The 12,374-nt window shown below is 38.0% G+C and overlaps 1 protein-coding gene across 12 annotated transcripts in view; it reads left to right on the top strand.

Annotated features, from left to right (window-relative positions):
• LOC133549093 (membrane-associated guanylate kinase, WW and PDZ domain-containing protein 2-like) overlaps positions 1 to 12,374 on the top strand; it is a 292,488-nt gene that overhangs the window by 168,581 nt on the left and 111,533 nt on the right. For all 12 annotated transcript variants that reach the window (XM_061894219.1, XM_061894221.1, XM_061894216.1 and 9 more), the window contains exon 6: positions 3,019 to 3,098. In XM_061894219.1, coding sequence (XP_061750203.1) covers positions 3,019 to 3,098 — 80 coding nt within the window. The remainder of the gene's footprint in view (positions 1 to 3,018; positions 3,099 to 12,374) is intronic.

Raw genomic sequence — 12,374 nt, 5'->3', positions numbered from 1 at the left:
AATATTAAACATATTATTGTCTTAATAGATCTCTGCATTTAGGAAGCAGTCCATGAAATCATTTAAGTGTTGCGAGGAGAAAGACTTCCTCTCCCTGAGCTGGAAATGGTCAAACCTTGTCAAAAACTGACCACAGAATAGCCTGAGACCGCGTGGCAAGTAGAGCGCGGCTGATTTCCCAGTTGGGGGCCAAGTTTCACCGAGTAACTCCTGTCAGCCAGTGAGGAGGAAGTGTCAGGCTTCCCTGTCCAGGGCCAAAAGGAAAATATTCCGGCTTGAATTCCCGGTGAGACGCACGAGAGCTGAAGCTGAAAGGTGTATCGTCCCTGTCACCATCACTGTGGTCCTCACAGACTTCGGATTCTTCTGATGGACCGTCACACTTCAACTCGAAGAGCTGGGATTAAGAAAAAATTCAGCCTGAGTGCGGTCTTCGGACGTTGATGTGACCATTGAAATTTGATCATTTCCCGACCGATATTCTACAACACAAATACATCGTTGAAACAACGTGATTTTCGACAATGTTGAATCAATGTTGGCTTCTGACGTTGATTTGACCATTGAAATTTGGTCATTTTCCCCGACCGATATTCTAAAACACACGTACAATGTTAAAACAACTTGATTTTTGACAATGTTAAATCAATGTTGTGTTCTGACATTGATTTGACCATTGAAATTTGGTAATTTCCCAAACAATATTTTGAAAACAAGTACAACGTTGAAACAACATGCTTTTGACAACGTTTATTCAATGTCAGGTTAGGACGTTGATTTGATCATTGAAATTTGGTCATTTTCCCGACCAGTGTTCTACAACACAAATACAACGTTGAAACACCATGCTTTTTGACGACGTTAAATCAATGTTGAGTTCTGACGTTAATTTGACTATAGAACTTTGGTCATTTCCCCAACTAATAGTCTACAGCACAAATACAATTTTGAAACAACTGCTTTTTGACAATGTTAAATCAATGTTGTGTTCTGACGTTGATTTGACCATTGAATTTTGGTCATTTCCCCAACCAATATTCTACAACACAAACACATCGTTAAAAAAAAATGCTTTATAACAACGTTTACTCAATGTCAGGTTGTGACATTGATTTGACCTTTAAAATTTGGTCATTTCCTCGACCAATGTTCTACAACACAAAAACAACATTGAAACAACATGCTTTTGACACCGTTTATTCAATCTCAGGTTGTGACGTTAATTTGACCATAGAATTTTGGTCATTTCCCCAACCAATATTCTACAAAACAAATACAATATTGAAACAACATGCTTTTTGACAATGTTAAATCAATTTCCGCTTCTGACGTTAATTTGACCTTTGAAATTTGGTCATTTCCTCGACCAATATTCTACAGCACAAATACAACATTGTAACAACATGCTTTTTGACAACGTTAAATCAATGTTGGGTTCTGATGTTGATTTGACCATTGAAAGTTGGTCATTTCCCAACCAATATTCTACAGCACAACTACAACGTTGAAACAACTTGATTTTTGACAATGTTAAATCAATGTTGTGTTCTGACGTTGATTTGACCATTGAAATGTTGTCATTTCCCAACCAATATTTTGAAAACAAATACAACATTGAAACAACATGATTTTGACAATGTTTATTCAATGTCGGGTTGTGGCGTTAATTTGACCATAGAATTTTGGTCATTTCCCAACCAATATTCTACAACACAAATACAACGTTGAAACAATATGATTTTCGACAATGTTAAATCAATGTTGGGTTCTGACGTTGATTTGACCATTGAAATTTGGTCATTTCCCCAACCAATATTCTACAACACAAATACAACGTTGAAACAACATGCTCTATAACAACGTTTATTCGATGTCAGGTTGTGACATTGATTTGACCTTTGAATTTTGGTCATTTTTGAACCAATATTCTACAACACAAACACAACGTTGAAACAACATGCTTTTTGACAAAGTTTATTCGATGTCCGCTTCTGACGTTGATTTGGCCATTGAAATTTGGTCATTTCCTCAACCAATGTTCTACGACACAAATACAACGTTGAAACAACATGCTTTTCGACAATGCTAAATCAATGTTGGGTTCTGATGTTGATTTGACCATTGAAATTTGGTCATTTCCCAACCAATATTCTACAACACAAATACAACGTTGAAACAACATACTTTTTGGCAACGTTAAATCAATGTTGGGTTCTGATGTTGATTTGACCGTAGAAATTTGGTCATTTACCAACCAATATTCTACAACACAAACACAACCTTGAAACAACATGCTTTTCGACAAACTTTATTCAATGTCCGCTTCTGACTTTGATTTGACCATTGAAATTTGGTCATTTCCTCAACCAATATTCTACAACACAAATACAATGTTGAAACAACATACTTTTTGGCAACGTTTAATCAATTTCCGCTTCTGACGTTGATTTGACCATTGAAATTTGGTCATTTCCTCAACCAATATTCTACAACAAAAATACAACGTTGAAACAACGTGCTTTTTGACAAACGTTATTCAATGTCCGCTTCTGACTTTGATTTGACCATTGAAATTTGGTCATTTCCTCGACCAATGTTCTACAACACAAATACAACGTTGAAACAACATACTTTTTGGCAACGTTAAATCAATGTTGGGTTCTGATGTTGATTTGACCGTTGAAATTTGGTCATTTCCCAACCAATGTTTTGAAAACAAGTACAACGTTGAAGCAACATAATTTTTGGCAACGTTAAATCAATGTTGGGTTTTGATGTTGATTTGACCATTGAAATTTGGGCATTTCCCAACCAATATTTTACAACACAAATACAACGTTGAAACAACATGCTCTATAACAACGTTTATTCAATGTCAGATTCTGACATTGACTTGACCATTTGAAATTTGGTCATTTTTCAACCAATATTAACATAGATTTAATCAATGTCAGGTTGTGACCTTAATTCCTCCTTCCTGGTCTCCTTCTTCTTCTCCTCCTGCTGTGTGGTCTTTAGTCACAACACCAAGACCACATCCTGGTTGGATCCTCGTCTGGCCAAGAAAGCAAAGCCTCCAGAAGAATGCCGGGAAGATGGTGAGCTCCTCTTTTTCCACCTTGGTGTTGATCACAGAGTTGAGTTTAATCTTCTTGCTGTTAGTCCACCTGCTTGTCATGTGTGTAAAAGTGTGTGTTCATGTATTGCTACCAAGGAAAAGTAGCTTCCATATAAGGAGGTGTGAACAAGTTGGGACAAAAATCATGGGCCCAATACATAAAACCATTGCATCTAATAGAGAATGTCTCATTTGCACCCCCTGGTGGTGAAATCTATCAAAAATTAGGGCGGTCCCACAAAGAAGGGATTGTTCGAATTGAATCTGTTGCAAGTCTTGTGTGTTCTTTGTAACTTGTTTGAGTGTGCTATGGCTATTGAGGTTTTTTTTTTCTTCCTGGTCTCAGTCTGGACCAACGTTTCCTCTAAGGTAGCCTGTGCAATTGCACACTACTCATGCGTCCTCTGCGCACGACAAATCTAGGCTGCGCACAAAATCGAATAAAAAGATAAGCGCATAACAGTGTGCACGTCTGCTGTCGCCACTGAATGCTCAAGGAGTTTTGGCGTTTGCTCACACATATGAAAAATTGGAGGGAAAATTGGTCTGGACCCCCTTCCCCGGGAGTCCAAGCTTTTTTTACTCAAAAAAAAAAAATCACTGCACGTAAGCGATGATATTAAGGACCTTGGATCCCTCAGGCGGTACTACATCAAAAGGCAATATCAGTGTGTAAGGGATATCACTACATGGGCTCAGGAACACTTCAAAAAACCACTGTCAGTGACTACGGTTCCACGCTACATCTGCAAGTGCAAGTTAAAACTCTACTAAGGAAAGCCAAAGCCATTTATCAACAACACCCGGAAATGCCGCAGTTGATTCTGTGGTCTGACGAGTCCACATTCCAAATTATTTTTGGAAACTGTGGACGTCGTGTCCTCCGGACCAAAGGGGGAAAAGAACCATCCGGACTGTTCTAGACGCAAAGTGTAAAAGCCAGCATCTGTGATGGTATGGGGGTGTGTTAGTGGCCAAGGCATTGGTAACTTACACATCTGTGAAGGCACCATTAATGCTGAAAGGAACATACAGCTTTTGGAGCAACACATGTTGCCATCCAAGCAACGTTATCATGAACGCCCCTGCTTATTACAGCAAGACAATGCCAAAGCCACCTGTTACAACAGCCTGGCTTCGTAGTAAAAGAGTGTGGGTACTAGACTGGCCTGTCTGTAGTCCAGACCTGTCTCCCGTTGAAAATGTGAAGGCTAAAATATCAAACGGGAGACCGTTGAACAACTTAAGCTGTACATCAAGCAAGAACAGGAAATAATTCCACTTGAAAAATGTGTTTCCTCAGTTCCCGAATTCCAACGATAAGTATCTTGTCTTTGCAGTCTATAACACAAATGTTTACAGTAGACACCACAAGCGCTGCCATAGGTTATGATGTGAATCAGCAGAGACTTCATCAGTGCCCTCTCCACGTCTCAATCACCACACACACACACACACACACACACACACACACACACACACACACTGCAACTGTCCGCCATTTATTCTCCTCTACCTCCTCTTTGCTAGCTCGTTTTCCGTCGTTTTTCGCGTCTCTGCCCAGTAAAGAGCCGACGTGTGTCTGGAATTGTAAGTGTGGCGCTCAGCTCTGCACAAACACACACAAACACACACACACACACACACACACACACACACACACACACACACACACACACACACAATACACACATTTATGTATTTCAAACCTTCTGGGGACCTTAGAAAAATGCCTCCCTTTTTAGGACCAGCCTTACTAAATATATAAAAATGTGTATTTACAACATTAATAATATATACATACTATTCAAATATAAAAAAAACTTGTTGTGAAAAATGAGTGGGAATTTCACAAGAAAAAGGTCCCAATTTCAGAAGAAATACTTAGAATTTTAGCAGTATTATAATAAAAGTCGTCATTTTACGCAACACAAGTCAACATTTTACAAGAAAAACTGAACATTTGTGCAATATTATGATAAGAGTTGGAATTTTACTCAATAACAGTCGCAATTGTACAAGAAAAAGCTTAAAATGTTGTCAATTTTATGAGAAGAGTCGTAATTTTACCCGACGAAAGTCACAGTTTTATTAGAAAACATTCCAATATTGGCAATATTTTAAAAAATTATCAGAATTTTACCTTAAAAGATGACAAAAGTCATAATTTTACTCAAAAAATGTCACTATTTTACAAGAACAACAAAAAAAAATTGGCAATATTGTGATAAAAGTCTGAATTGAGTATGACAAATGTCACCATTCTGCATTAAAAAGTAATAATTGTACATGAAAAAAATTTAATAATTTTACGAGAAAATATTGCAATATTACAGAAACAGAAAGAATACGAGAAATTGTTCCCAATTTTATAAGAAAAAAGTCGACACTTTGTGAGAAAAATACAGCTTTTAGTTAGTTTATTCTATTTTTTTTAATTTTTTTTAATAGTTTTTTTTAATTTTTATGATTTACTTCAAGTTATTACAGTATGTCTTTATATACATATTTATTTATTTTTATTTGAAACAGAATTTCAGCCAATCGGGGGCGCATTTCAATTTCTTACACACACTTGTTATTTCATATGTCACATTTTTATAAGAAAACATTCCAATTTTGGCAATATTTTAAAAATTATCAGAATTTTACTTGGCAAGATGACAAAAGCCATTATTTTACTCACAAAATGTCACTATTTTACAAGAACAACAAAAAAAATTGGCAATATTGTGATAAAAGTCCGAATTGAATATGACAAATATCACCATTTTGCATTAAAAAGTAATCATTGTACATACATTTTTTTTATAATTTTTACGAGAAAATATTGCAATATTACAGAAACAGAAAGAATGCGAGAAATGGTTCCCAATTTTATAAGAAAAAAGTCGACACATTGTGACACATTAGTTTATTAAATTTTTTTTAATAGTTTTTTTAATTTTGTGAAGTGAAGTGAATTATATTTATGTAGCGCTTTTCTCTTGTGACTCAAAGCGCTTTACATAGTGAAACCCAATATCTAAGTTACATTTAAACCAGTGTGGGTGGCACTGGGAGCAGGTGGGTAAAGTGTCTTGCCCAAGGACACAACGGCAGTGACTAGGATGGCGGAAGCGGGAATCGATCCTGCAACCCTCAAGTTGCTGGCACAGACGCTCTACCAACCGAGCTATGCCGCCCCATTTTCATGATTTACTTCAAGTTATTACAGTATGTCTCTATATACATATTTATTTATTTTTATTTAAAAAGTAATTTTGGCCAATCGGGAGCGCATTTCAATTTCTTACACACACTTGTTATTTCATATGTTGACCAGAGGGGGAGCACTTTTAAAAGCGACACACTTTCCATTTGAATAATCTGTCCTTCTTGGGACCACCCTCATTTTTGATAGATTTCACCTCCGTCTTTAGGACCAACCTTTCTAGATATATAAAGATGTGTATTTACAACATTAATAATATATACATAATATGCAAATATACAAATAATTTTTTGTGAAAAAAATATTGGAATTTCACAAGAAAAAGGTCACAATTTCACAAGAAAAACTTGGAATTTTGGCAGTATTATAATAAAAGTCGTCATTTTACTCAACGCATGCCAATGTTTACTTTTGTATGCACATTAAATCAACACAAAAAAATCCTGACTTTGGAGCAATGTTCACGGACTCCAGTGTTTGGCTCTCTATTAGATGCAATGTTTTTTTCTGTATTGGAACCACAATTTATGTCCTCACTTGTTCGCACTTCTTCATATTGGAAGCTACTTTTCCTTGTTGGTGTCTCAAGAAGGGTAGAAATACAAGAACACACACACACACGTTTATGTATTTCTGACCTTCTGGAGACCTGACAAAAACGCCTCACTCTTTAGATTTTCTAGATTTATAAAGATGTGTATTTACAACATTAATAATATATACATACTATGCAATTATACAAATGCTTTTTGTTAAAAAAAATATTGGAATTTCACAAGAAAAAGGTCACAATTTCACAAGAAAAACTTGGAATTTTGGCAGTAATATAATAAAAGTTTTAATTTTACTCAACGCAAGTCAATGTTTACTTTTGTATGCACATTAAATCAACAAAAAAAAATCCTGACTTTGGAGCAATGTTCACGGACTCTAGTATTTGGCTCTCTATTAGATGCAATGTTTTTTTCTGTATTGGAACCACAATTTATGTCCTCACTTGTTCACACCTCCTCATATTGGAAGCTACTTTTCCTTGTTGGTGTCTCAAGAAGTGTAGAAATACAAGAACACACACACACACACACACACAGTGTTGTCAGGTGCCAAACACGTCCTAGAGCGTGCCCAGTCTGCTTGGCCAAAGATTAGTTTTCACTCGCCTGAATGAATTGCGATGGTTGGGTCTGAAATCACGTTTTTTTTGGGCGTTAATAGATTTTTAAATAACGCTCAGCTTGTCTTTAACGGGACGCCGCGGTTCTGTCGGCGCCCATCAGTCAGTGGAATCTTCCCGGGGGGGTTTACTTTTGGCTCTATTTCCCAATGATGGTCAACATTAATCAAAACTATATAGAAGAATAGGTATAGCGGTACTAGTATAGTATTGCGGTACTAATGAATCAAAAACGGTACTATACTCTGTTTGTAAAATACCGGTTCCGTAATTTAAAAAAAAAAAAATGCTAACGGACTTGTCGTCACTTTTTGATTGCTTGATTGAAACTTTTATTAGTAGATTGCACAGTCCAGTCCATAGTGGATCTAACATAATAGTGAGAGTCCAGTCCACAGTGGATCTAACATAATAGTGAGATTCCAGTCCACAGTGGGTCTAACATAATAGTGAGAGTCCAGTCCATAGTGGATCTAACATAATAGTGTGAGAGTTCAGTCCATAGTGGATCTAACATAATAGTGAGAGTCCAGTCCATAGTGGATCTAACATAATATTGTGAGAGTTCAGTAATAGTGGATCTAAAATAATAGTGAGAGTCCAGTCCATAGTGGATCTAACATAATAGTGAGAGTCCAGTCCATAGTGGATCTAACATAATAGTGTTGGAGTCCAGTCTTGAGTGGGTCTAACATAATAGTGAGTCCAGTCCATAGTGTATCTAACATAATAGTGTTAGAGTCCGGTCCATAGTGGGTCTAACATAATAGTGAGAGTCCAGTCCATATTGGATCTAACATAATAGTGTTGGAGTCCAGTCTTTAGTGGGTCTAACATAATAGTGAGTCCAGTCCATAGTGGATCAAACATAATAGTAAGAGTCCAGTCCATGGTGGACCTAACATAGTAATGAGAGTTCAGTCCATAGTGGATCTAACATAATAGTGAGAGTCCAGTCCATATTGGATCTAACATAATAGTGTTGAAGTCCAGTCTTGAGTGGGTCTAACATAATAGTGAGTCCAGTCCATAGTGGATCTAACATAATAGTGTTAGAGTCCGGTCCATCGTGGGTCTAACATAATAGTGAGAGTCCAGTCCATATTGGATCTAACATAATAGTGTTGGAGTCCAGTCTTTAATGGGTCTAACATAATAGTGAGTCCAGTCCATAGTGGATCAAACATAATAGTAAGAGTCCAGTCCATAGTGGACCTAACATAGTAATGAGAGTTCAGTCCATTGTGGGTCTAACATAATAGTGAGAGTCCAGTCCATAGTGGATCCAACATAATAATGTGAGAGTTCAGTCCATAGTGGATCTAACATAATAGTGTTGGAGTCCAGTCCGTAGTGGATCTAACATAATAGGGTTGGAGTCCTGTCTTTAGTGGGTCTAACATAATAGTGTTGGAGTCCAGTCTTTAGTGGGTCTAACATAATAGTGAGTCCAGTCCATAGTGGATCAAACATAATAGTAAGAGTCCAGTCCATAGTGGACCTAACATAGTAATGAGAGTTCAGTCCATTGTGGGTCTAACCTAATAGTGAGAGTCCAGTCCATAGTGGATCCAACATAATATTGTGAGAGTTCAGTCCATAGTGGATCTAACATAATAGTGTTGGAGTCCAGTCCATAGTGGATCTAACATAATAGGGTTGGAGTCCTGTCTTTAGTGGGTCTAACATAATAGTGTTGGATTCCAGTCCATATTGGATCCAACATAATAAATAGTGTTTGAGTCCAGTCTTTAGTGGGTCTAACATGTTGGATTCCAGTCCATAATGGGTCTAACATAATAGTGAGAGTCCAGTTTTTAGCGGACCTAACAAAATAGCGAGAGTCCAGTCCATAGTGGATCTAACATAATAGTGTTGGAGTCCACATGGGTTTAACATAATAGTGTTGGAGTCCAGTCTTAAGTAGATCTAACATAATAGTGAGAGTCCAATCCATAGTGGATCTAACATAATAATGAGAGTCCAGTCCATAGTGGGTCTAACATAATAGTGAGAGTCCAGTCCATAGTGGATCCAGCATAATAGTGAAAGTCCAGTTCATAGTGGATCCAACATAATATTGTGAGAGTTCAGTCCATAGTGAAACTAACATAATAGTGTTAGAGTCCGGTCCATAGTGGATCTAACATAATAGTGAGAGTCCAGTCCATATTGGATCTAACATAATAGTGTTGGAGTCCAGTCTTTAGTGGGTCTAACATAATAGTGAGTCCAGTCCATAGTGGATCAAACATAATAGTAAGAGTCCAGTCCATAGTGGATCTAACATAATAGTGAGAGTCTAGTCCATAGTGGATCTAACATAATAGTGAGAGTCCAGTCCATATTGGTTCTAACATAATAGTGTTGGAGTCCAGTCTTTAGTGGGTCTAACATAATAGTGTAGGATTCAAGTCCATATTGGATCTAACATAATAAATAGTGTTGGAGTCCAGTCTTTAGTGGGTCTAACATATTGGATTCCAGTCCATAATGGGTCTAACTTAATAGTGAGAGTCCAGTCCATAGGGGATCTGACATAATAGTGTTGGAGTCCAGTCCATAGTGGATCTAACATAATTGTGTTGGAGTCCACATGGGTTTAACATAATAGTGTTGGAGTCCAGTCTTAAGTAGATCTAACATAATAGTGAGAGTCCAATCCATAGTGGATCTAACATAATAATGAGAGTCCAGTCCATAGTGGGTCTAACGTAATAGTGAGAGTCCAGTCCATAGTGGATCCAGCATAATAGTGAAAGTCCAGTTCATAGTGGATCTAATATAATATTGTGAGAGTCCAGTCCATAGTGGATCTAACATAATATTGTGAGAGTCCAGTCCATAGTGGATCTAACATAATAGTGAGAGTCCAGTCCATAGTGGATCTAACATAATAGTGAGAGTCCAGTCTTTAGTGGGTCTAACATAATAGTGTTGGATTCCAGTCCATAGTGGATCTAACATAATAGTGAGAGTCGAGTTTTTAGTGGACCTAACACAATAGTGAGAGTCCAGTCCATAGTGGATCTAACATAATAGCGAGAGTCGAGTCTTTAGTGGGTCTAACATAATAGTGAGAGTCCAGTCTTTAGTGGGTCTAACATAATAGTGTTGGAGTCCAGTCCATAGTGGATCCAACATAATAGTGAGAGTCCAGTCTTTAGTGGGTCTAACATATTAGTGAGAGACCAGTCTTGAGTGGATCTAACATAATAGTGTTGGATTCCAGTCCATAGTGGATCTAACATAATAGTGTGGGAGTCCAGTCCATAGTGGATCCAACCCATAACCCATTTACCATTATTTTTGTACATGTCTTAATTTTTTTGTATGTGTTTCTCCACTTTTCTTTAAGAGCCTGACCAGGGACTCGGGTTGCAAATGAGCCCGTGGCTAGAAGTCTTACGTACTTTGAAATCGGTTACCAATGTCTCGTTTTCCCGTCCCTGTCAAATAAATAACTAAAATAAAATAAATCGGTCCAAAGAAATCCGTGGCGAGACTCGACCCCGACGTACTTGGCCCCCTCCTAACCGCCAGACTATCCACGCCTCGCCTCCCGTTCAGGCTGGCCCGCTTAGTACGTGGGCGGCCTGAGAGGATGCTAATCCTGCAACTGCCAAAAAAAAAAGCCAACATTTATGAAACTCCTGGATGAGAGCGCCGCACATCCACATCCTCAGACTCCTTCCAGCGGTCACAGCCAGGAAACATTATTTTATCAGTGAAAGCAGCCGCCTGGACAAAGGAGCTGCAATAATACAACATTCTGCTCCTGCTTGTCCTTTTATTCTTTACATTTTCTCACTTTTCTGTTGCTGTAACAGGCAGGCATGTGATTTTTTTACGTCTATAGTCGGAAGAAAATATTTTCTGTTTTTCTTAGTTTTTACCCCGACCAACAATGTGTGTTCAAATCTTGCCAACAACTACGGTTTTCCCGTAATAAGTACGGTTTTTGATCATCAAGTGGGTAAAAACAAAGGTTTTTTTTCCTCTCAGGGAATAAAAACACACTCCCAAGTTCTTATGGATGACATATTGTGTTAGATGTAAATATTTGCAAATCCTTTTCAACCCAATATTCAGTTGAATGCACTACAAAGACAACATATTTGATGTTCAAACTCAAATAATAATGAACTTAGAATTTCATGGCTGCAACATGTGCCAAAGTAGTTGGGAAAGGGCATGTTCACCACTGTGTTACATCACATTTTCTTTTAACAACACTCAATAAACGTTTGGGAACTGAGGAAACCAATTGTTGAAGCTTTGAAAGTGGAAAGCTTGATGTACAGCTTAAGTTGTTCAAAAGTCTCCCTTCTCATATTTTAGGCGTCATAATGCACCACAAATTTCCAAGGGGAGACAGGTCTGGACTACAGGCAGGCCAGTCTAGTACCCACACTCTTTTCCTATGAAGCAAACCCTTTGTCTTGCTGGAATAAGCAGGGGCGTCCATGATAACGTTGCTTGGATGGCCACATACGTTGCTCCTAAACCTGTATGTACCTTTCAGCATTAATGGTGCCTTCACAGATGTGTAAGTTACCCATGCTTTGGCCACTAATGCACCCCCATACCATCACAGATGCTGGCTTTTACACTTTGCGCCTAGAACAATCCGGATGGTTCTTTTCCCTTTTGGTCGGGAGGACACGGCGTCCACAGTTTCCAAAAACAATTTGGAATGTGGACTCGTCAGACCACATGAGAACTTTTCCACTTTGCATGAGTCCATTTTAGATGAGCTCGGACCCTGCGCAGCATTTCTGGGTGTTGTTGATCATTTGCTTTTGCATTGCATAGTAGAGTTTTAACTTGCACTCACAGATGTAGCGACCAACAGTAGTCACTGACAG

The sequence above is a fragment of the Nerophis ophidion genome, linkage group LG03 (assembly GCF_033978795.1).
Source record: "Nerophis ophidion isolate RoL-2023_Sa linkage group LG03, RoL_Noph_v1.0, whole genome shotgun sequence".
Taxonomy (NCBI): Eukaryota; Metazoa; Chordata; class Actinopteri; order Syngnathiformes; family Syngnathidae; genus Nerophis; species Nerophis ophidion.
Note: the sequence above shows the minus strand (reverse complement) of the source record. Positions and strands in the feature narration are given on the sequence as shown.